General features: G+C 51.3%; 2 protein-coding genes across 2 annotated transcripts; both read right to left on the bottom strand.

Annotated features, from left to right (window-relative positions):
* Nucleotides 1-5,432: 5,432 nt before the first annotated feature.
* ENO2 (enolase 2) lies at nucleotides 5,433-15,076 on the bottom strand. Its single transcript, XM_050332009.1, has 12 exons — nucleotides 14,909-15,076; nucleotides 11,881-11,972; nucleotides 10,847-10,942; nucleotides 10,496-10,554; nucleotides 9,427-9,496; nucleotides 9,119-9,252; nucleotides 8,196-8,418; nucleotides 7,561-7,758; nucleotides 7,231-7,432; nucleotides 6,913-7,021; nucleotides 6,717-6,775; nucleotides 5,433-6,377 (listed from the first exon to the last, which is right to left on the bottom strand). Exons 2-12 carry the CDS (start codon nucleotides 11,963-11,965, stop codon nucleotides 6,308-6,310), a joined length of 1,305 nt encoding a protein of 434 aa, XP_050187966.1. The 5' UTR covers nucleotides 11,966-11,972; nucleotides 14,909-15,076; the 3' UTR covers nucleotides 5,433-6,307.
* Nucleotides 15,077-15,254: 178 nt separating this feature from the next.
* LRRC23 (leucine rich repeat containing 23) lies at nucleotides 15,255-25,131 on the bottom strand. The gene is made up of 7 exons (XM_050332010.1): nucleotides 21,270-25,131; nucleotides 21,081-21,193; nucleotides 20,009-20,262; nucleotides 19,789-19,919; nucleotides 16,712-16,848; nucleotides 15,930-16,155; nucleotides 15,255-15,643 (listed from the first exon to the last, which is right to left on the bottom strand). The coding sequence occupies exons 1-7, from the start codon at nucleotides 21,393-21,395 to the stop codon at nucleotides 15,566-15,568; spliced, it is 1,065 nt and encodes a 354-aa protein (XP_050187967.1). The 5' UTR covers nucleotides 21,396-25,131; the 3' UTR covers nucleotides 15,255-15,565.
* Nucleotides 25,132-25,200: the final 69 nt, after the last annotated feature.

Raw genomic sequence — 25,200 nt, 5'->3', positions numbered from 1 at the left:
ACGTGGAATAGGGGATTGAAAAAGCCATGGCTAACATTTGCAAAAATGCTCACTGGTTTTTGGGTGGTCACTCCAAATCATTTCAGCATATTGTTTTGCCGAGGTGCTGTGTTGAAGAGAATGCCCTGTGGACCCCAAGCCCAGGGGCAAGCATTATCTGCTTCACAAAGTGCCTCACCAAGCGGAGCCCCAGAGAACAAGACAGAATGTTACTATTGCTGTTGAGGTGGTAGTGTTTGCAGTTGTTCAGACTGTCACCTTTAGGAGCTGACAGCCTTGCGTCCTACGCTCACAATGCATGTGACCCTTAGAGGCCAAAGTGATGATTCATGAAGGAAGAAGATCCTGTCAAGGTCCTTGTTTTCTGGATGCTAAACAAAATATCTAGATCCCCAAGGTTTATGGTTTGGGAAAAAGCCTCTGTGGCAGCTACAGTGGTCGGTTTTGCTTCAGTTTTGAGATCTTCTGGATGAGTAACATGTGACACTAAGTCTGTTTAACCACAGTGTTGAACCCTGAATGGTTTTCATGTCATCATCTCCCATAACCAGGTCAGTTGCTTCAATTCAAAAATTTGACTTAAACAAATGTTAAATTTATTATCAAGATTTTAGTGTCATTTGTTGTTTCAATAAGTGAAGAGGCAGAGTCTCTAACGCCTTAGGAAAATCTTACTGTGTTTTGGCTTATTTCAAGAAGCCAGTCACTGGTGCCCTGCAGTCTTAGTTTATGAAGAAACATCACAGGTGGTTCAAACAAGCAGGACCAGGGTAACTATTTGCATTTGTGTAATCCTGACTTCCTAGGGCTTCCCTGTGGACAAAAGGCAGCATCTCCAACTAATGAGGCCAAGGTTTTTGGACAGTGGGAGGGAAAATGATGAGTGATTGAAGACAAATGCAGCTGATTGTGACCTTTTCCATGTCTGTGGCTGGCTGAAGACAAGCTATGGAGGATGTGAGCAGGAAACTTCCAAGGGGCTGTGAGGAGGATTGACACGAGTGCTGTCAGCCCTCCCCAAAAGGTCGCAAACCATTTCCCCTTCCCCACTCAGAAATGCTCATAGCCAAATTGTTCCTAGCCCAGACCACTCTGTTTCTGGTTGGTAAGGATTAGGTGGAAAACAGACAGAAGAAACACAAGCAGCCATACGTGCCTGTGCAGCGAAACCAAGGTGGACTGGCTGCAGAACATGGGAAATAAAATTATCTCACCTCTGAAATCAACGGATTGAAGACCTTGGCAAACCAAGAGCGTTATTAGCTGTGTCTCTTCAGGACGGATAAATGACCTGGGGAGTCTGTGAGCCAGCTAGGAGGTTTGTCAAGCAACCTTGCTGGGGTGCAGATGGACCTCCTTCGGATTAGGGAGATAGGACACGCTGCCTCATGAGGTCTCCAGCTACACCATCGCACTGCTTTCTACTTCTACCAGGGGACAGGCAGTTGTCTGCAAAACAAGAGGCCCTGTCTGGGATGTAGGCTTCTTAGAGAAATAAAGCACAAGAGACATGCCGATAAACCTGAGTTCTGTGGGGGAGGGAATGAGATAGCTGAGGTGCTGGAGCTCGTGACATACAAAGGGAGCCTGAAGGAGCTGTTTCTTTCAACCTGGAGTAATAAAAGGGTAGAGAAGAACTAATTACTCTCTTGAGCGCTTTTTTTTTTTTTTTTTTTTTTTTTTTTTGTGGTGTGGAGGGCTGCAGAGATGTCTCCTCTCATACATACAGGGTGAAATGGCTACAAAAATTGCAGTAAGGGAAACTGTGACTAGTAAAAGGGAAAACCTCCTCCCTGAAGGTAGTTCAGCACAGGTACAGGTGCAGGTAGGGGCTGGGGAATCTCCTCACCTTGGAGATGTTTGGAAATTGCCTGGCTGAGTCCCCAAGCAGCCTGATCTAGGTTTGGGGCTAGCCCTGCCGTGAGAGGGGCATTGAAGTAGAGACCTCCAGACATCCCATCTCAATATCTCTGTGAAACTCTGACTCTAAAAATGCATAGAGCCCCATTTCTTTTTTGACACTCAGCACACAGTGGTCTCCTTGATGCAAAGAGTAAGCTGGCAAGCTTTCCAGTCTGTGCTAGGCCTGGGGAAAGTCTTTTTCTAAGCCAGAACACAACCATGCCCACCCAGGATGTCTTATCCTGGCTTGCTCTCTCAAACTAAGAAAAATAATACCTGAAAACTGGTGGTTTTTGGTAAATGAAACACTGAGACAGTTATAATCCTCCTTGCTCAGTCTGACCAGTCTCCCAGCAATGACTGTACCCATGGCCAAGATAGTAGTACTGACTGGTACTGAAACAATAAGCTGCCTCAGTTTACCCTTTAATCAAGATAATTGGGTCTGAGATGCAGCTCAGAGGGCTGTTAATTGTGGAGGTTCATTCATGTGCCACTCTGGCACAACCCTAGAAGTGAGTGAAGAGAGTTTGGTATCCTTACTCATCAGCCCAGTTCAGTTGCCCACTTAATGTGTGCCAGTGTGTAGCAGCTGCATGGCTGATTTCTGAGGCACAACAGGATGTGCGCTGTGCCAGCCCTAAACCCCTAAGATGCACAACAGTTTATCCAAAACTCTGGCACCTGCATCACTTACAGAGGTGTTTTATCTCCCCCATACATGGTGTAGCACACAGTAATAGCTGCTTCCATACATGCAATGCTCTAATAAGCTGATCTTTACCTAGAGACCAAGCTTTGTAATGTCCTCCTGACAACCTGTCCAAGCTGTCCATAGTTAGTCTTCTAGCAACAGAGCCAAATACTCTTCTTTCGATTAAGGTGCTCAGCACCTTATAAGAATTACTCAGCGCCCAAATTTTTGGACTTCTTGTCATATGTTTATCAAAAGAATGTCCCTGACAGCCTCCTGTGTTAAAGATACTTGTTTCCAAAGGTTTGACAACACCCTATTGTTTTTGAGAGAGACAAGAGCGTACCAGAGAAATTTGGTAGCTCTTCATCCTTAAGGCTTCTCTCTGCACTCTGACACCAAGCCTAATTCAGTGACATCTCCCCCTCCAGCTCATTTATGGGTACACACACATAGGTAGAAACGAAAGAAAGAAATTCTGAAGACTTCAGGGGGGAGGGAGCAGCTAGTGCTAAATTATCCCTTTAACAGCTGAACATTGCTCTGAAAATGTAATCTGAACAGAGTATGATTTGTGAGGGAAAATAAAACCAATCCAACAAATGTTTCCCTTCACAGATAGTGTCACATCGCCAGCCCATCCCCTGGCTGTTACTCATACTCTGATTGAATCCACATTACAGCACAGCAATCTTATGGAGACATCAGCTTATACAACAGCAGTCCTCAGATGCAGGAATAGCCAAGCGCTTGGGTATTTCTATCACAAAGAAACTCTAACCAAATCCCTGACACTGAGCCAAAGAGAAAGCAGCATATGCATCTTAGGGTGCGCTGACTAAAGACAAGCATTTGCAGTGACCCAAGCAAACATGCCAGTGTCATGTATACATTGTGCCAGCAACGACAAACTCTAGATTTAGAAAAGGCACTGGGTGAGGTACTGCTACAGCACGATGCATTCCCATCCCCTCAGTGCTTAAACACACCTTCCCTGACACAGGGACGTGGCAGCGTCTCACTGGCAGAAAACTCTTTCCCACAGTGTAGGGACATATATACCAGTTCCCTGCTGTTACAGCCTCGCTGCATTTAAATGGGCAACGCCAACTACCTTGGGTACTTAATTGCCTTACCTGCACCACAAAAAAAAAAAAAAAAAAAAAAAAGACAAACATGGGGAGGGGCTGGGGGGGAAAGGGAAGATGCTCTTGGGAATATAAAAGGAAAGAAACATTATTTCCAAAAAACTGCCCTGCTTGCTAAGCAATAGCCATACTGTTCACAAAATCACAATGTCTAAAACAAAGGAGCAGTGAGGTGTACAATGGGAAAGGACAGCCCACTGCCTGTACCCAAAATGCATGTTCCTTCAGGAAAACAGTACTGTCGCGCACACAACTGTTTTTACGGGAGACGTGATTGCGGGGGATGGCTGGGGTGGACCGGGATCTCGCCGGGCCCCGCGGCGTGCCGGGTGCCGCCCGAGGGGAGCGCGGAGGCGGGGGAAGATGGAGCGTTCCCTCCGCGACGCCCGGACTACAGCTCCCAGAGAGCATGGGAGAGAGACGGCCTGCAGCCGGGGCACAAGCTATTCCCTAACACCGAGACGTGTGCTGTGTGCACTGGTGATGCCCTAGAAACCAATCCTGTCTCTACCCTCACATTCTCCCTCCCACCCTCTTTTCTGTTCTGGGCATGTGTACCATTGTCTTTGTCTTCCCTTCTTGGACTTAACTCCCTATTCTACCCTATTTAGTAAATAATTTGCAGCGAAATGCCAGTGTTTTAAAGTTTTGTCTTTTGATTTTAAAGTCTGCATTCGGAGACAGTCGAGGGGGATAGGGTCTTGCTAAACAACCTCTGTCTATACCCTTGTCCTTGCTCATCATGAAAGACAAGACTTAAGCGAGGGTCTGGAAACTTTCTGTAGTGAAGTGGGGCAGGAGGTTTACCAGAACTGAATGTGCCTAAGAACATAGAGGGCATACTGATGTGAACTGATAATGGTGAGCAAGGTGGTTTTATCATTTGTTCTACAGTTAGATTTCTCATAGTAGCAGCCCCAGCCTCCTGCCTTCCTTGGAGTCTATCCAGAATAAAGCTGTTTGTTGAGCAAGCGCTGAGGCTGGCACTCAGCCTGCTGGGGCACTGGTTAGAGCACAGGCTACTTTCCCTACGTATTGCTGAGTTGTCCCTGTGAAACCAGATGGAACTGAGAGAGACTGACATCCCACCTACCCCTTGAATCACTGCTCTGCAAGTTCCTCTGCAGGTAGGAGGATCAGCTTTTTCTCTCCCAAAGATTTGCAGTTCCAGTGTACAATCACTTGAGTCCAGTGGACAACTAGCTGGGGGCCCACCCTGAGGTCTTTATGTTAGTGAAGGGCTTGATTATTTCACAGAATATTCTGAGTTGGAAGGATCCACAAGGATCAGTGAGTCCAGTTCTTAAGTGAATGGCCCATACAGGGATCAAACCCACAACCTTGGTGTTATTAGCACCATGATCTAACCAACTGAGCTAATCTGAGGGTAGAATCCCTGCACAGCAGATCTTCATGCTACATGCATTGGTGGAGATGACAGGGGCAATTCCCACCATCCCACATGCCTTCCCCTTGGCATTTCCCAGCTGGTGGCCAACAGAGTAGTCTGGCTGTGGGACAAGGCTGTGAAAGAAGGTGAGGGTACCTGGGCCTTTTCTTTGTCTTGCCAGTCCTCTCTGCTTGTTTTGTTTACCTTTCTGTATGAGCCTCTCCTGCTCTGATGACAAAATATCCCCATTTCCCAAACACTGGTGTCTAAAGAGAAACATCAGGCCGAGTCAGACAACTCAGGTGTGAAATACATTTTAATTGAGTTTAGGGATCTGTAGTTTGTCTGTTGCTCAGCTGAGCACGGGCTGTCCAGAAGGTGAAGCAGACATCGTGGGCAGAAGAGAGGGTGAAGGAGTGCAAGAGAGAAGGGAACAGAGAGAAAAAGGTCACAAGAAGCAAATGAGAGCACGGGTTTGTTTACGGAATGTGTTTTAATACATTGCCCCGCAGTACCACGTGCTGACCCGGAGACTGACAGCACACACACACACGCACACCCGGTATGGGACAGCAGTGCACTTCAACTGCAACTTCAAGCACAGCCCAACACAGCACGGCACTCGGGGTGGAGGCAAGGGACACTCGGGTCCCACCAGGGCTCGGTGCAGACACACGCCTGGGGCACAGGGACGCCGTAGGCCAGTACATGTACACACACCTACACACATGCACAACGAGAGCGAGCCACTGGCAACACTCGTCCAGACACAGCTACAGGTGCGACACGTGCCCAGACACGCCAGCCGACACACAGATGTTCACTGCACATGCTTTGGCATACGAGGGAAACACACCGGCCAGCATGCTCCCATAGTCTAACACGTCAACAGAGTGGCTCAGACACGGCCCTGCATGAAAAACAAGACACACAATGCCTAGATCCAGAAATGCTTATGACCCCAAAGCAAGGGACAGGGTGTAGGCCTTCCTCTCATCCTTCACCTGGGTACATCTAGCTGGGGACACCTGAACCTGAGGGGCTTTGAGGTGAAAGGGAACCGGGTGACAGAGTGAGGAGAAAGAGCAAAAAGAGGAGCAGTGGAGGAAAGGGGGGTTCAGAGTCTGTGAGGTGGGAAAGAGCAGCAGGGTGGCTGTGCCCTGGGGACAATGTTCAAAGAACACTTGGATTGCGAAAGTTGTGTCCGGCGAAGCGTGCTTCATCGCCAAGCTCTTCCTCAATCCTACAGGAGAGAGAGACAGTACACGTCAGGCCTTTGTGGTGAGGGAGCATGGGAGGCACCAGAGTGCTGGGGGGGCAGTGCATCAGCAGAAAGCTGACATGGGCTGGAGGAGCTCAGCTCCTGCCAGCTACTGCACCTGGAAAGTTGCACCCTCACACCAAGGAGGAGAAAAGGAGTCCACTCCATAGGACTCCCTGAGATCCCACTGTCATCTCTGTGCCTTGTCTTCATAACATTTTATCCACGGGCCCCATCTAGCCTTGGGTTTCTAGCTTCTCCCACCCCAATTTGTGATTCTCCCATTCTTTCTTCTGTGTTCCCATCCCTGGAGCCCCTTACCTCATGAGCTGGTTGTATTTAGCCAGGCGTTCAGACCTGCAGGGAGCACCCGTCTTTATCTGTAAAGCATTCCCCAAAACAAACACTGTAAGACACTGTTATGACTTGTACCAGTTTCCCATGGCATGGCAGGGGATTCTGTCTTCACATCCTTTCACTTTCCTTCAGGCCTGTGCGTGGCCTAGGTTTCACCTACCTGGCCGGTGCACAGTCCTACAACCAGATCAGCAATGAAGGTGTCTTCAGTCTCCCCAGATCGGTGGCTCACCATCACACCCCAGCCATTCTCCTGGGCCAACTTGCAGCTGCATGGAGCAACAAATGCAGTCAGTAGCTTCCACTCCTATAACCACCACCCACACAGGGTGTGACCCAGGCACCCTCTCCTCCCACTCTCAGCATCCTACACTCTGGCAGAGACAAAAGTCTATTCACCCAGTGGATAGCATGACACCCTGCTGTGGTTCATCATCAGTCCTTTCACAGGACAAGAAGAGCAGGGGGCTGGACTTACGCTTGGATGGCCTCTGTGACGGATCCAATCTGGTTGACTTTGAGCAGGAGGCAGTTGCAGGCTTTCTCCTCAACAGCTCGCTCGATGCGCTTGGGATTTGTCACTGTCAGGTCATCTCCCACTATCTGAATCCCCACATTGGCAGTGAACTTAGTCCAGGCCTCCCAGTCATCTTGGTCAAAGGGATCCTCGATGGAGACCACTGAAAGGACAACAGAAGAGACATGAGTCAAAGCTGCCTCCGTTCTCACCCCCAAAACACAGAGGGTTTGCGCTGGCTAAGTGTGCAGCACTAGTGCTGATTTCCTACTGCCAAGCACAGCAGCTCACCTGGATAATCGCGTACAAAGCTTTGGTAGAGGTCACCCAGCTCATCTCCAGAAATGTAGCGGCTTGGGTCATCTGGGGACTTGAAGTCCAGGTCATATTTGCCATCACGGTAGAACTCGGAGGCTGCCACATCCATACCAATGACAATCTTGTCTGTGTAGCCTGCCTTGTCGATCGCTTCCTTGAGGAGCTCCAGAGCTGAAAGGAGGAGAGGTGCAGTGAGGAGAGTCGACCCATGCAGAGAAATCTGCCTTTTTTGGGAATCTCCCCTCAGAGAGTTCCTAAAGCCACTGAGAGTCTGGTGGTATGGTGGAGAAGTAGAAGGGAGCCCAGAGTGCAACAAAAACATGCCAAGGAGCTGTGGAGGCCATGTCCAAGTGGATCAGGAGGAATTAAAATACAAGCTCAAAGACAAGTTTGGGGAAGGCCTTGCAAAAGTGTGCACATGCATGAAAGATTTGTATGGAGAGGCTGTAGTAGATCAAGGCTCCCTCTAAGGAGAAGGAGCTTAGAAACAGGAGGCCAGTGACACTGAGGCATCATCTTTTGAATCAGTCTTTGGGGAATGCTGTGAGCTGGGCATAGGAACCTGCAGCACCGCAGGTAAGTGTACCCCATCTCTTTATGGCTCTTACCTTCACTATTTTCCAGGATGTTGGGGGCAAAGCCTCCCTCATCACCCACATTGGTAGCATCTTTGCCATACTTCTCCTTGATGACGCTCTTGAGGTTGTGATAGACCTCAGCCCCGATACGCATGGCATCGCGGAAGCTTTCAGCTCCCACAGGCAGGATCATGAACTCCTGCATGGCCAGTTTGTTGCCTGCATGGGAACCTCCATTGATCACATTGAAAGCCTGGAAGAGTCCACAAGAGTGGCAGAGCTGAAGGAACCGGTTTTTCATACCACCTAGAGGAGGCTCTCAGATGAATCACCACACCCATCCATGCCACATCCCACAGGGTAACATAATACATCAGCTACAACACATCAGATCAAAGGCACATAAGCACAGGGTCTTCTTTCCAATAGTGGCTCAGGGCACATGGTTGGAAAGGACTTTCCCACCTATTTCCCTCTCAGAGATCTCCTGAGCTATGTGTGTTTACCTGTGTTTGTTTATCTGCAATGTTACGTCGATCTTTCTTCCAGGACCTTTCTCCTTTACCCCGAGAAAATTTTGGCACCCACAACACCCTTTGTGAATGAGTTTCACAAGGCAGCTTCCCCTGGCATGAAGACCCATATGCCCATGTAATAACTGTGCCCCAGAGGGTTCACATGATGCCCTCTGGTTCTTGTGCTACGGGTTAGATCCTCAGTCAACCCCCCACCACAACCTCAGCCATATCCTCCTCAGGCTCCTTTTTTCCAATTGAAACCTGACAGACCTCAGGCCTCAGTTTGCTTCCCTGACAAGTGCAGTGTACTCAGCTGATGTTTCAGACCTATATCCCTTCCTTATCTACCTCCCAAAACATCCTTTGAAATTTGTTTTGGAAACACCACTCTTTTGGAGCTTCTGAAGGTGGATGTCAAGGACAGAGGAGTCTTACTGGCACAGGAAGGATGAGGTCGGAGTTGCCAGCCAGGTCAGCAATGTGCCGGTACAGGGGGACATCCTTCTCTGCAGCTCCTGCCTTGCACACAGCCAGAGAAACTCCGAGGATAGCATTGGCGCCAAACTTGGCTGTGGGCAAAACCGAGGAGGAGTTAAGGCTTCTCAGGCAGCAACCTCTTGCCCAGTGGGTGCCCTTGGCAGCCCAGACTTGGGCTCACCACAGCTCTGACAGTGCCCCCCTCTCCAGCCCGGCAGCCTCCCATGGTCTGTACTTCACAGGCCGAGAAAAGAGGAATGAATTACATTTGTTCTCTGTGCCATCCATCTCAAGCATCAGGTTGTCTATCTTCTCTTGATCCACAACAGAGAGGCCCTGCAAGAAAGAAACAGCTCTTGAGAAGGGGAGGACTGGAAGAGCTGTTGGCTCTGGTGTGCAGGAAACGAGGCGTTGATGGAGAAGCTGGGGGTACAGGGATCTTTTCAGCTTGTGAGGGAACATAAACACAAAGCTCTGGAAACTGGTGCCTTGGTGTATAGTCAGGTTAGGTAACCATGATGATGTTGCTGCAGTGCAGTGTAGATGTACCCACGCTGGAGAGGGGGTCAGCTGCAGCCCAGGCAAGGCCACGCATTGCTGGGGACACAGGACTCCCTCAAGGATTTACCCAGCCTTTTGGCAGCTTCCAGGGAGCTTTGTGGTGCTGTGGCTACACAGAAGCTAGGCAGAACAACAGCACATGCTCAACCTCAAGCAAACAAATACAGACTGGATGGAGCCATCCCCGGGAGCGAGGTGGAGAGCAGGATTAGACCCAGTACGGGCAGCCCTCCACCAGACCGGGTATTTTTCATGAGTGGAGAGAGCTGGGCTCTCAGCCAGACCCTGCCATGGGCTACATGGTGCATAGTACGTGGCTTGAGCTCAGCACTCCTCACAGCAGGCTCCAGGTCTTCAGGTGTAAACAAGCTGCAGATGTGACACCACTTGCTCTGCAAGGCTGTGCCAGAGCTTGCACGGTACAGCCATTTCTCATCACACCATCATGAGGCCACAGACAGGTGGATGAGATTCAGTGCTTGAGGAGGAGCAGGGCTGGAAGAGGGAGTGAGCTCTACAGGGAGCACCGAGGGGACTAGTTAGGCTGTACAGATGCTGCGGTGGACCAGGTAGCGTTAAATCCTTTCCTCCCAGAGAAAAGATCACTGTGGACACATACAGGCATGGAGGGCAGGGGAGGTGTGCCCGAGGTGCACAGAGAGCATCACTATGTCTGTTAACCCAGTGAAATGATGAGAGGCAGAGACAGAGATTGGGGGACGGAGACAGACCAGAGTAAGCGTTGGACAAGGGAGAACAAAGAGAAATCCTTACAGAGCCCACGAGAGCTGGGGCGACAGTGCTGTTGATATGATCCACGGCCTGCAGGACCCCTAAAGAAGGGAAGAGACAGAAAGAAAGAGAAAGAGAGAGAGAGAGAGAGAGTGTGAGGCAAAGAGGAGAGTGGAAAGAGGAAGGGAGAGGACCAATAGAGAGACTGAGAAAGGGAGACAGCAAGGGAAGGTCGAGGCCTGATCTTTCACTTTATGCTAGGTCTGTGCCTCTGTGGTCTCTCTGAGGGCAGTGGGACAATCCGCGTCACACCAGCGGATGAGCAGGACCCTCCTGCAGAGCCCCACATACGGGCAGCCCCAAGGACGGGGTGTGGAGGAAGCATCTCCCCACCTTTTCCAAGGAAACGTGACTTGTCATTGTCTCTCAGCTCCAGCGCTTCGTAGATACCAGTGGATGCGCCGCTGGGGACTGCCGCTCGAAACATGCCTGGGAAACAGAAGTGAGACGAGCGTGAGACGAGCAGAGGGTGAAGAGGAAAAACCCTCATGCACCTGCTTCTGCCCTGCTTTCATGGAAAAAGAGGTAGTAACTGCTTGTGAAAATGGATGGCCCTGCTGGCTGGCTGCTCCTGGCTGTTCTTCTCAGAAGTGTAACACCTCAGTGGCAGAAATAAATGCAACCAAGGGTTTCCAGACTGAGGAACCTGGATCTCAGGCACCCAGAGGTCCACACTGATCCCAGAACTGTGGATGATGGGTGGAGGTCTGGTTCCTCAGCCCTACTCCTGATTCCAGAGGCAGCCTGAACCACAGCCGCCAGCAACTTCCTCCCCCTCACACTGGGGTTGGGTTTCTGCCTCGCTAAAGAAGGAAGGGAATAGTTTGTTGCCTGCTCCTCACCTCTCAGTTCACATAATTTTGGGCCCAGCATCGATGCAGATCTTCCAGTTGAGACACATGTGCATGGACACGCCTGCACAGAGATCTCAGGGTCAAATACCTTTACCCCTGCCGTGACCATGGCTGTGGATGTGTTACCAAACTCGTACTGTGCCCCAGGACTAAAAGCATAGTTGCAGCAGGGCATCACAGGGATGTGACAAGAAGGTGCATATATTAATGTAAAAAACCCTTCCATCCTGCTACCAGCAGGTGTATGGCTCAAGTCACATACACAGCAGTCAAGTCCCATCTGTCTTGTGTTTTGCCCAGCACAAGTGCAGAGTTGCTGAGCACAAGCACAAGCACAAGCAGAGCCACAAGCAGAGTTTTGGTCTTTGCCTCTTCCCCTGGCTTGTTGTCTGCTGGGGCTTCACTGGTGAAGACCCTCTGTGCTCTCAGCGGAGCGTGCCAGGCTACTGCACAGCTCCAGCTCTGCAAGGGTGGGCAGGGCTTTCCCTCCATCTCTTGTCCTCCCCCACATACCTTTGTGTGTGTACAGGTCCACCTCAACGGTGGGGTTCCCACGGGAGTCCAGGATCTCCCGGGCATGGATCCTTTCAACTGCCATAGTGAGTCTGTGGAGAGGAGAAAACAGGACGCATTCAGCCCTGAGAGGCCCCAGAATGTGGTGCTCACCCTTCTGTGTCTAGACACTGACAGAGAGAGGGGAGCTGAAGGAAACGTGACCTTATGAGTTGGGGCTAAAACTATTGGCCCCAGGAAATGTAGACATTCACCCAGACTGTGGGAATCTACCCACAATCTGTTTTGTCCAGGAACGGGGTATCTATCTGAATTTACTCTGTGCCTTTGCTGCAGATGACAAACTGGGAGTACTCTCTCCCTCTCTCCCTGCGTCATGGCAGAGCAGCTGATATGAGCCTGGATGGCAGGGCTGGGGAGGGTGCCACAACATCCACGGACAGCAGAGAGGGAGGGATCAGCTGGCGCAGCGGGGAGGTGCCCCTGGCTCTGGCGTCAAGGACAGGGCACCAGCTCCTGGCATCTCCTGTCCCCTTGCCGGGAGGCGAGGACAGTGCTTGCCCGGGCCAGGCAGCAGGCGGCTGCTGTGTTCCTGTGCAGTGAGCCAGTGAGAGCGATGGGCAGGGCAGGGGGGCAGCCATCCTGTGGGGACCCTCAGCCCCTCTCCAGCCCATAGCAGGGGAGCTGCCCCAGCCTGGCTCTGACAGACCCCCATCCACATCGCCCCTGCTGAGCACCCAGCTCAGCCTTCCTGTCTCCTCCATGAGCTGCTGGGTCAGGCTGTGCTGAGGCAGCGGGAGCATGGAGGCCAGCAGCCCGAGGAGACATCCTACTGAAGGCCATGGTGCCTCAGGCATTGTATAGAGGGCTCTGAAGGAGTGGGGACCTAGCCCAGATGCCAAACTTTCACTCTGTTCCTGAGACAGGGAAGTGGATGAGACTGGGAGGTATCTCTGTTGGATGAGGAGGGAAAGGGAGCCTGGTGTTTTGGGGCATCTGGTTAAACCTGAAGTAGAAAACGAAGCTGGTGGGTGATGATGGCTGTTTGAAAGAGGTTCTCTTGCTACAGTTTGCTCCCTAGGGGGTGCAAACCATTTCATTCCCACCATTCCACCTTCTCATTCTCCTTGCTGTGGGGCTGTGCAATGCCAGGGTGCTGCAGCAAGGTGCGTGTTCCCCCATGCTCCCGGTCCTGCCAGGTTTCCCCACCCCGGCTCCCCAGATGATTCACTGAACCCCGAGCAGGGCTTGCAGATGCTGGAGTGACCACGGGGCCCCAGGCAGGACCTCTCCGTGCTGTGTGGGAGCAGGGGCACAGCCAGAGCAGGGGCTCAGTGCAGGGTGCGGTGACAGCACGTCACAGCCCTAGGGGAGCTAAGAGGTGGGAAGCCAGAGTCAGCGTGCGACCCCACTGCCCTGGGTGGGTGTAAATCACAGGGGTGTGAGGAAATCGTGCTGCTGCTCTGAAGTTTCAGCCAGAGATTCCCGTATGTGGGAGTTTCAGTCAGCGACTCCAGGGTTCCCTGGAGCCTGCACAGGGCCCTTCACCATGTCCATCTGGGCTGGGATCCCCCATCAGATGCTTTGGCAGTGCTCCTCACGCCATCTGGCACACACCACAGGAACTTCCTCCAGAGCCGTGCCCGTGCAGCTGCGAGATTCATTTGCAGGAGTGTCCTGGCCGTGCCTCAACAGCCTCCATGGGGTAAAGAGGGAGAGTAACCCGTTTAAAGTAAGCTTTGACAGCAAGACCCGTGCCAGATGCAGTGCCTTTCTGCTTATGTGGTCACGTTGTCCATGGTCACATCCCTCTGGCTACATCCACCTGCTCCTGTTGGAGCCAGCTCCGAGAAAGCCAAATGACAAGCCAAATCCAGCCTTGCTTGCCCCACCCCATCACTCACATGATCTCTCTTCCCTCTAGTCCTTTAAACCCTTTACTCCACTTCTGTTGCTGCCCCGTGTCCCCCTGAGCTTGCCCTGCTTTGAACAGTGCAAAGAACCACCCTGAAATCCCTGGCATCATCTGCACTGTCCAGAAAGGAGGTCAGAGGCGGATAAGCCAGGATAAGGGATTGGGATGGAGCCCATAGCTGGGAAGCCATAGACCACAGCCAGGGGGAGAGAGGAGCAGGGTGCATCCTTGTGCATCCCCCCGTGAGCAAGGGCTGGGCGGGAGGCTGGTCCTGCTGCAGTGCCTTCCCGTGGGCACCGCTCCTTGGCACTGCCTGTCACCAGGGCAGCATCTCGCTGTAGCTGGCGCTGGCAGCAATTCCCCCTCCCCGCCTGGCGGGCCAGCACGGTGAAGACCTTCTCCCCAAGCCACCGCCACCAGTCCCGTGTGCTGCTGCGATTCTCCCGGGCTGGGCACTGCTCCCAGGAAGCCCGCACTGCTGCAGTGTCGTGGCTGATGCAGCTATTGCTTGCTTGACTGTCACCTCCTCTCCGTGCAGCCCCCCTCCCCTGTGTGGTGTGGGGTTGTGCAAAGAGGAAAACATCCCCTCTGCTCCCTCCCTCTCCCGGAGCGCCCGTGGTTGTGTCAACACAGCGGGAGACGGGGGCGGTTGGTCTGCCCTGAGGCTGGATCCTTTTCCCAGCAGTGCCCAGACTGAGCTTCGCGTCCTCCCCACTACCACCGCCTCCCACAGGGAAAGCTCCATCCCGCAGCATCTCCCGACAATGCCCTTGGGAGCACCCCCTATCCTCTTTGGTTGCCCCCCTCCTGCAGTTCCCTAGGTTCACATCTGAAATGATGATTGCCTGGAGGGGGAAGCTGGGGGAAGGGGGTGCTAGGGAAGGAGGGAGTACCTGGAATTAAAATATGAAAGAAAAGTGAGAAGGTTGTGGGTGAGGAGAGATAGGTGGGAGGAGCAGGGGGAGGAAGTGAGGGGAGTTTAGTTGTTAATGCCGCTCACCGTGGTCCTTCTCCGCAGGGACCCCAAAGTGCGTGTGGGGTTTGGAGGGCACAAGGTGGGGAGCAGAAACATGCGCGTGGTGAGGGGGGTGTTGGCCGTGGGGAGACACTTACCTTCCTAGGGCAGGGGTGAACGAGAGATTGAGAGAGTGCTGGTAGAAAGGAGAGAGGACGAAGATGAGGAGGGATGCAGGACCTCAAGGGGAGATGATGTGTCCTCTAAGCCAACGGCGGCGGCGGCAGCAGCAGGATGGAGACGCCCCTGATAGGGCCGGGACAGCAGCATGTGACCCAGAGCTGCGATGAGTCAGGATTTAGCAAAGCTTTGCAAACAGCACGTAGGGGATGGAGAGGGAGAGAAAGGCAGGCAGCAAGGGATAGACGTAGACAGACTAGGGAGAGGGAGCCAGAGAATAGGAGTGGGTGTGCAGGATAAACAATTCCAGTCACTCCAGGCTCATTAATTATTTTTATTCAAATCAGAAAATCTTGCAGGATTTTTGTGAGCCATAAATCGAACCACAGAACCTGTAAATCTCCCATTTTCCCTCTTGGGCCTACTGAGAATAGAACATATCAGTGCAGTGACTGCAAAAACACTGCAGTGCCTCAGGGCAGCTTCCAGGACCAGGGTGGGTAGCCCTCCTCTTTTCTCCAGAGGTAAAATGAGGTGAAGCTGGCACCTACATCTCTCGCGTTCCCAACTGCACATGTGGGGAAAGGCATCTCCAGATCCTGACAGCCTCTGGGAACAGGTGTTAAAAACAGAGGTCACTCAGTCACACCATCCTCTTGAGATTCTTCCATTTCCTGAAGAGACACATCATCCTTGAGAGCTCCTTCCATTTCCTGAAGAAGGGAAGAGGGAGAAGTTAATGACTCCATGCCTGACTTCTTTTCCTTTTTCATCACCCTCTTTGGCTAGTGGGGTTGGAAATGACAGCAGGGCTGCATGCTGGCCATCAGAACCAGGTTGCAAAGCCCAGTCTCTTTTTCAGGCTCTTCTGCACTAGGAACTGACGTTCCTCACCCTTCTCCTCATATAATCTGGAGGGCGGTGAGGCTTCATCAGCATGTTTGATCTTTTTTCTTTCTCTTTACTTCCTTCTTCTTCCCCTAGCCATCTTGTTCTCACCTTTTCTTTTTCTTCCTGCCTTGTCTGACGGATTTTCATTGCCTCTTCCTTCTCATCTTCCTCAACTGCTTCCTTGTCAAGGCGCTGCAGGTGTGGCAGCAGGGCAAGGACCTCCAGCCGGTAATTGGGTTCATCAGCACATGGATTTTCCAACAGCACCAGTGCCTGCAGCACGGGAAGAACCTGCAGTTTTTCTACCTCCTGAAAGCTACTGATCCCATTGTTCCTGAAGGAAACACAAGAGAGAAGGGGAAAGAGACCCGTGCAAGTAGTGAGATCCCTTTGGAACAGTAAGTGGACAAGATAGACAAAGCAAAACTTAGCAGCATGATGGACCATAGACCACAGATCTGTCACCCGAGATCCAGATCTGCCTGCAGCTCCTCAGACTGAGGGACAAACAGAACATGTCCTCTGGATTTCTCTGTGCTCAGACACTCCACTGAATCATGTGATATCTCCATCACCCTTTATGGCAAATGCCAGGAACTACAGGGCACTTGCAGACTGGACATAGAGAACATGCATGGAGTTATGGCATGGAATAAAAAGCATGAGGTGGAATATGAGAGTGACTGGAGAAGCAGATATTTTCTGAGAAGCCCAGGAGAGGTCCTGACTGTTACATGCCTAAACAACTGAGTGCTGAATGCCAGCTAAGAACAGTAAATATCAACCCATGCCTACCAGGTCTTCAATTTCCAGAAAATCCTAAAGATCTAAATGGGAGTACAGGCTGATGAAAGGATACCTGGTCCCAACCCAGAGCAGGGAAGACCCACCGTAGATTGAGATAATGTAGGCACTTCATGCTACTGGAGAATCCATCCAGGGTCTCCAGCTTGTTGTCACGCAGGTGCAGAATCTCCAGCTGCTCAAGCCCCTCAAGGCCTTCAAGGCTGCGAATGGTTGTCTGGGCCTGGGCACCAGGGAGGCAGGAAGAGAGAAGGAAAAAGGGGACACACAGGAGAGGGAACAGCAGTTATTTCTGGCCTTTAAAGTTCTTTCTACCTTTCAGACTTTCTACCACTCATAACACAGCCTTCTCTGAAGCTAGATCAGGTTGTTCAGGGTCTTGGCCAAGTGGTCATTCATATAAGTATTCAGATTCAAGGATCAAAAGTTTGCAGCAAAAGTGTTTCCTGGAGCATCACTTGGTGTCTGAGACAAAACCACCCCAGGTGAACATTTCATTGCCAGCACAGCACCCCCTTCCATGGCAGTGCCAAATATGTGCCTCAGAGAGCAATAGCATGGAGAGGAAAGCTCTGACCTGAACGTAAAATGAGTGTATTTAAAGGATAAGTAATCAGCCCCTCTCAGTCACATTGTCCACTTAGTCTAGGCATCTTCCAGTCAGCTGCTTCTCTTGTGGGGAAATCTACTACCAAGAAGTCTCTTCTACTGCTCTGGTAGCAGAAGCAGTCTGTGTGCTCCTGAGAGAGGAGGGGGGTAGGGGTTGCTGGTTGGTTTAATGTTATGATTTTTCAGATATAATTGTTGTTATTCATCCTAGGCGCACCTCCTTGAAACAAATCTTAAAATCGTACATCAGGAAGTTTAAAATTCCCCATCACTTCATTTCATTCACTTTACTGTGATGTGGGAAAATACGAAGCTCTGAATATCGGGAATAGTTTCTCAGCAGAATGTCGGCTAGAAAAGGCCACTAGAGGTCTCCTGCCCAGGCGTGGGCTCCCCGCGGTGAGAGCACCAACGATCTGTCAGGCTGCTCAATGCCTTGTGTGGCCAAGTTTGGAGCATCCCTCGTAACTGCCACGTTCTCAGCTTGGAGTTCAGCACGGCTTCACTTGCTAATGTGGCTCGGGGCAGCCGTCTCTAAGTCTAAGGACGCAGACACCTGAGTGGGAAATGCAGAGAGAGGAGCTGTTGTGCTCTCTGTTCCTCATAGGTACCCAGGCAGTGATGTAGACAATACCTGAGGCTAATAAAGGGGCACAGGGTGAACTGGTGGGACAGGAGAACACTTTAGGGCTGGGTCACTCAGGAGAAGGACATTTTGTAGAAAAGGAGCATTTTAATGGAAACTGGACAAGGGAGAGTCTGGACAAAAAGAGGAAAGTTGGATATTTAGTGAAGGTCACGTGAGCACATTTAATGGTCAAGGAGGATTAGGACATTGTACCTCAGAGGAAATTAGAAGCTGGTGTGAGTGGGGAGCTCACAGACCACTGGTTTATAAAAGGAATAGTGACCTCCCATCACTCTCATTTTCTTCATCACTTCAGTGTGAATAGTTTAGCAGCTCAGGCCTTGCAAGCACCAGCAGGACAATGCAGAATGGACATTTTTCGGGGTTGTTTTATTGTTTTTTACCCTAAACCAAATAACATTCCGTCTGACACACCATCACCTTACCTTACATTCCAGTTCTTCACACAGACATGATGCTACTGTTTTGTATGGAAAGCTACCATAGTATGTTGCCCATGATTCCCTCCCCACTTCCTGCACACTGCTGCGTCATGACCAGGAGCTAACACACTCCTACTGTGACCATCAAGCTGCTGCAAGTGCCACATGCTACACAGCCAGCTTATAGTCTTCCTGTTAGTACCTATAACTTTTTACATACTAAATTTCATCCGTAGCTACCTCATGCATTAACCAAATGTGGTTCAGTTTCTTTAAACTGAACCCTTTGTCTTGAACCCCGTCTTTGAGGCATCAGTTGCACCTACTCAAGGCTGAAGTAACACCAAAATTTTTATAGAGAAAAAAACCATTGCTGGGAGAGATTTCCTTGCAAAGGGATGTAATGAGCATGTGGACATGGGAGACAGATTCAGCACCCAAAGATTCCTGAGAGTCAGTTGTTCTAGTTTTAATACAGCAACGCAATTTTCCTGCTTCATATGAGCAGCTCAGAAACCCCTCAGTCATACCAGGAACCTTCTTTAAATACAGATGCTGTGTTTGCTTCCCTCCATTAACTCACTGAAGTGTCTGGGTATGCCTTGAAATGCTGTATTGTATCTAGTGACTTATCCACTTCACCCATTCTTTGAGAACCTAAAACCACAGTTTTCCACTAGAAAATTGCAGGCAATCTCAGCAAGCAATCTCCTCAGTGTTTTCTGCCAGAAAGTCTTGATGAAAAGAAACCACATAGGTTTTCAAAGCCTTTATCATATTTAATTGCTTTTTAAGAAGTAGTGACTCAGGTTATCTATCTAGTCTTTGCAAGCTGTAGTAGCACTGTGTGATGCATGGCCATATGCACATAGATAAGCCATACACATACATACACACAGGCCATGCTTACTCTCTTCACTTGCTTCTCTAGTAGTAAATGTTCTCTGAAGCAATTGTTTGCGATATTAGGAAATTGATTCTCCTACCTAAGTTTCACTGTGATGTTCCATCAGTTTTCTTTTTTGGCAGCTGAAGGTCTGAATCATGTAATTGTGCTGGTTTTAAACCAGTATTTGATTAGGCCCATCAGAGAGGAGAAAGAGGCACCTCCCAGTGTTACCCAGAACAAAACTGTTGCTTTGCCCAGTGATCTCTGGTGGTCTCAGGACACATGGAATACAAGCTTGCCTAACGCTGCCTGAAGGGAAAACTGCTCTCCTGCAGGAGGTCATGAGGGAAGAACCTGACACACCGAACGTTGCCAACTCCTCTGCAGTTTGTGGTTAGTGGCTACCTCCTTCGTGCTATCTGGGCCCACAGAGTAGGTGGAGCTACTCCAAAGAAGTGATTTGGTCTCTTTAGCTCTCTGAAATCTGTTGCTCCTTCAGGCTGAAAAGATTGAACTCCCTTCCTCCCGCTGGCTGGAGGTGCCAAGCTCTGCAGCCAGGCTCTTCCCCACTCCCCATGCTGGCTGATACCTTACCAGATAGAGTTTCTTGAGCTTGGGAAGACTGAGCCCTGCTGTGCTCTTTAGTTTGTTTCCTCGCAGCTCCAGGACTTGCAGGCTGAACAACTGGTCCTGACTCAGGCCCACCATTGTCTGGATTTTATTTTCTGAGTGCCAGAGGAAGAAGAAACAACAAGAGAGTTAATCCCACCCAAAGAGTGTCCCCACAACAGTGAAGAGAGGTGGTTTGTGTCACCTTTCAGGCTGAGGGTGGCTAAGCGGGGATGAGTAATGCCTTCCATATCCTTGATGCGGTTGCGATCCAAGCTGATGATCTGGAGATAGGAGAGCTCCTGCATGCAGGCGCTGGTGAGCAGGTTCCCATCCACCTTCAGCCAAAGCAGCTCTGTTAGGCCGCTTAGTGGAGACAAATCTTGCAGCTTGTTCTCTGACAAATCCACGTACCGCAGGTGAATGAAACTTTTGAGCAGGCTGATGTCTGTCAAGTTCCTGAGGGAGCGAGAATGTTAATGAAACATCTCTCATATTTCCCCAGCACCCCACCAGCTTTTGGCTTGCTCGTTGCAACTACTGGAGGGAGGGCAACCTCCTCTTGCACTTCCCTGCTATCTTAGAAAGCCTTGCTGGAGAGAAGGAAGAAAAAGGCAAGTGATAGGGACAGGCCAAAGAGTCTGTAAACAAGGACAAATGGTAAGATTTGACCTGCTTTCCTGGCAGAGGGAGTACTTATTCCCATTGAAATGTATCTGTCAGGAGAAGGCAGAACCAGAGCAGAAAAAAGGGTAAGTTTTGGGGAAGGGTCTGTTAGACAGCAACTGTGTGCAAGGACTTTCCTAGTGGGAAAAATGATGGTTCAGATATGTTTGAGGCTGCTGAAAGAAACAGTCTTACTGAGGTCTGTTAGTTAGGTCCAGGTAATCTGGGTGTGCTGATCCAGAGGTGATTGTGGCACTGTACTTAAAACTGCATGCCTTAAAGGTTAGCAGTGAACGGGGCAGATGTTAATGGATTTTCTCAAAGTGCCTGTAGGGAGGTCACCCGGTTCAGGTTCCCCTTAGGAGACCATGGTCCAGAGCAGTGGGCAGGCTCCCCTCAGTCCTGAGAGACACTGATGTCCCACTGGTGTGTCTGGCTGTGCCCAGCTCAGGGCTGAGGACGGACAGGCTGTGCTGAGGCACAGACTGGCAGCCAGGCGGCTGGAGAGCAGTGCCTGGAAACACTCCTGCCCCGCATGGCCTGTCACCAGTTTATGGCTCAGCAGCTCGGTGGCCGTGGAGCTTCTGCCGGGGCAGGCGCTGCACACTCACTTTCCTTTGGCTTCCAGCTTCACGTAGGTGTGGGACAGCCCGTTGCCCGTCTTACAGAGGAGAGACAGGCCCTCCTTCAGGACTTCCTCCGTCAGAGGACAGGGAGCCGGCACCTGGGAGAGGAGAAGAGAGCACAACACCAGCGCTGGCCTACGCACAGGCAGGCGGTGCTGAGGGCCACCCCCTCACCTCTTCTTCCTCCTTCTCCTCTTCCTCCCCCTCCTTTTTCTCTTTCTCCTCCTCGTCCTCCTTCTCCCCCTCTTCCTCCTCCTCCTCAGGGTTGTGCTCATCCCCCTCCTGCTCGTCGTCCTCCATCCTCCCAGGACAGGACGCTGTTCCCTCTTCCCGCGGAGGCAGCTTCCCGAGGCCCTGCGGCGCGGGCCGCGGCTCCCGCTGCCATGGGAACCGGAGGCGGGCACGGCTTCCCGGGAGCGGCGCGGAGCCGCCGGGGCGGGCTCGCTGCGTCCCGGGGCACCGTGTCCTTTGGGCAGTCACTTCCACGTGGAATGCTCAGAGCGCGTCCCGCCGCCATCACAAGCAGTTTGCCATCCCACTCCACCTTCCCAGGTGTGCGACATCCGCAATTGTTAGTGTATCCAGAGAACGGAAGGATTATTTTGGTGGGAAGCGACCGCTGGAGGCCATCCTGTGTGCAGCGCAGCCCAAAAAATGGAACCAGCTTCAAAGTCAGCCTGGGCTGCAGAGGGTGATGGTCACCCAGGCAGTGAATGTCCTGAGGAAAGACATTCCCTCTAGTAAATGTTTAATTAACATGTTGAGCAGAATTGGGCTTGGGGTCTTCATGAAACCTCCCCAGACATGACTGCCTGGATGCCAGGAAGGAGCTTTTGGGGTCCACTGTTCCAGCCCTCTGCTCCAGGCTTTGGAGATGGAAAGGGATGAGGCTGCCCATGCCCAGCCAAAGCCAACGGTGCCTGCAAGAGCCAGGTATTTACCAGCTGGGAATGTTACTCAGAGCTGATGGTCACCAGTGATTTGCAGTTGATACAAAGTCCAAGGCCCTGCTCCCTTTTCCTCCAGTGGACTTCGCTCCTCTGCAGTCCCCGGGAAACATCAGTGTTAGATAAGCCGGTCCAAGTGGAGCTGGATGTCAGACACAAGTGTGCCAGCCATCACCCCTCCTGCAAAGCACTCCTCTGTGCTGAGGGCTGCATGGAAGCTGTCATCTGTGTCCCGCTGGACCATCCAGTTGTCCCACTGGAAACCATGGTGCCAACCCCTTCTCCTGTTCTACATTTGCCCCATCTGAATTCAATCCCTGCTCATTATTGTAGAATTGCAGAATGGTTTGGGGTGGAAGGAACCTTAAAGATACCTAGTTCTAACCCCCCCTGCCATGGGCAGGGATGGCACCCATCAGGTTGCTGAGGGCCCCATCCAACCTGGCCTTGAAGACCTCCATGGATTGGGCATCCACAGCTTCACCTATTCCAGTGCCTCACCACCCTCACAGTAAAGAATTAACCTGCATATGAACCTTTCCTTTCCTGCCTTTGATTCCTGCCCTAAATAACCCCCAATTACAGGAGGAAAGCCAAATCTTTAAAAGAGAGAAATTTTATTTAGGTTATATATATATGAAAAGAAGGATCCCAAACCTAACTATACTGGTCATTAGGGAGGTCATGTGCTAAAAGCTGGTCTGCATACCAGGAGCACAGGGTGATGATGGCAGAGGGGAAACCCAAGCAGCACCCTGCCAGGCCCATCCCCAGTGGCCATCAGCCCACCAGAGGCCCATCTTGAAGAGCACAGGGACACAAGGGCCTGATGAGAGCCCAAATTAAGGACTCATAGAAAAGGATACCCTTTCTGACCTCCTCCTAGGGCTGTCCCAGGGGATCCTGACCCCCAGAGCACCTTTAGGATTAGGATGTCACTGTGGTCAGGGGTGTGGGACACAGGATGGGATGCAGGGGAAGAGCGTTTATGGATTGCACGGTACTCATTAGGGGGTGTTTACATCAGGAACCAAAGGCAGGAAAGGGAGGGATCTAGACGACTTGTGGGGAAACAAGTGTGGGATACAGGAATAAAAAGGGCCAGTGCTGTGTAAATGGTTTGTGATGGTTTGGCCATGCCCTGCACCTGATCAGTGCAGCCTGTCCCATCTTCTCATTTAACTCCTTTCACAATGTGCCCTGGGTGAGAGACCTGTGGCCAGAGCACCACAGGGAGTTGGCTACTGGGGACCAGGAAGACTGGAGAGATTGGGATCGGGGGGCAGCTGCTGGGCACTGCCTGAACCCAGCTGCTGGATGGACACACTGTACATGTGTGTATATACGTATATAAATACAAATATATACATGGGTGCACACGAGTGTACTTCCATTCTGCTCAGCCAGAACAGGGGGTGGCATGAGGCTGCTGGCACTGCAGGTGAGTGCTCTGTGTGGCTGGATGTATAATCTGTGCGGCCATCCATGGTTATATGGTTAATTGATGTGTATTCACAATCACAGAATATTCTGAGTTGGAAGGGACCCACAAGGACCTGTCAGTGTGTGCGTGTACGGGTGGTGCCTACTGGAAATACAAGCTCAGCCTGGCTATTGTTAGGGGCTGAGGACACAGAGCCACCACAGCCTCTCTTGGACTGTTACATCTGGCACAATGCATTTTTTCCCAACAGCAACCTGTTTAAGATTCAACCACTACACTTTGGAGGGAGGATCTGGCAGTATTTCCACTCCACAGAGCAGCAGTCCTGCCAGAAAGCAGACAAAACAAAAGAAAAACAAGATCTGGCACTCCTGCTGATACAGAAATGATTTTCCTTGAGTTTATTCCTCATTAAACGAATGCTTTCATGCCTCTGTGTTCTCCTCAAAGCAGCCAAGATCAATGCTCAGCTCCCATCTGTTTTTTTCTATGTAGGTCACTCTCCTGGGCTCTTGTGCTGTGGGCAGGGCTGGGCAGGAGCAGGAACTGACAGTGGAGCTGCAGCAAGCGGCCAATCCCTGTGAATGATTCTACCCACTCCCAGCAGCCTTAGGCCCCCTCCATGTTCCTGCTGCATCACCACTGCTCTGGCCATGCTGACCCCAATGCACTGTGGCACCGACTGCAGCCATGGCCCAGCAGCCTCTCAGAAACACATGCTCTGGTTGTGGACAATACAGCTTTCAGAATTTTTTCACCTCTGAATTATCCTCCTCCCCACATCACTCCACATGCACCCAGAGCTGGGAGCTGCCACCTCCCTCCTTGCTGCTGTCAGGCTCTTCTTTCTTAGACCACCTGACATCCTTCCATGTCGGATAATCTTGCTCTCAACCACCCAGGGCTTCCTAACTGTGCTTATCCCACTGCCACCCACCAGTTTCAGCGCCATTTTAGCCTGTCTCTTCTTCCACCAGAAGCTGTGGCAGCAGAGGGCTCTGCTCTGCTCCCAAATGGGAAGGAGATGCCTCTGAAGGGCTGAGGGCTTTTTCTTTTCCATCTGCTCCAGCTGGACAGCAGGAACCCCCCCAGCAGCAGCTAGGTAGAAGCCCACGCAGTATTAGGCTTTCTCCTCCTTGGTCCTCAGCTCCTGCCTCTCATCCCTCAGGTGATGCTGGCACTTGCAGCTGGAACACTGCCCCTAGACTCCCAGGGATATGCCGCCTCATAGCTAAGCTCCTCCTTGTGAGGCACTTCCTTTTTTGTCACTCTTAGTACTACTGGAAAAAATCATCAGCGGGGAAGTAACATCTAGCCTTGTGTCCTCGCCCACCAGCACAGCTGAAAGCAGGCAGCAAGCACGGCCTCAATACACAGCCTAAAATCCTTCCCTGCACAGGGAGGGAACTGCTCGCTCCACATTTAATGAGCAGTCAATTACCAGTCCTCACAGGCAGAGCATAGGGATGAGCACATTACGGAGCCTGCCTGGAAAGACTGGCTCACAAGTGGGACAGCCAGGTGCTCCAGTGTCTACTGCGACAGAGACACTGATGGAAAAGATGGAGACAAATTATCACAGGCCCAAAGAAGAGCTGTTACATGACAAGCCAGATGCAGGTTGAATTTGTGCAATGCCTACTGGGGCAACAGTGGGCCCTCAAGGAAGAGCCCATAAAAACCACGCTACCCTCTCTGCAACCAGCCACCTCCA

Source organism: Myiozetetes cayanensis, unplaced genomic scaffold (genome assembly GCF_022539395.1).
Source record: "Myiozetetes cayanensis isolate MyiCay16 unplaced genomic scaffold, myiCay2020 scf5-8, whole genome shotgun sequence".
NCBI classification, from domain to species: Eukaryota; Metazoa; Chordata; class Aves; order Passeriformes; family Tyrannidae; genus Myiozetetes; species Myiozetetes cayanensis.
Note: the sequence above shows the minus strand (reverse complement) of the source record. Positions and strands in the feature narration are given on the sequence as shown.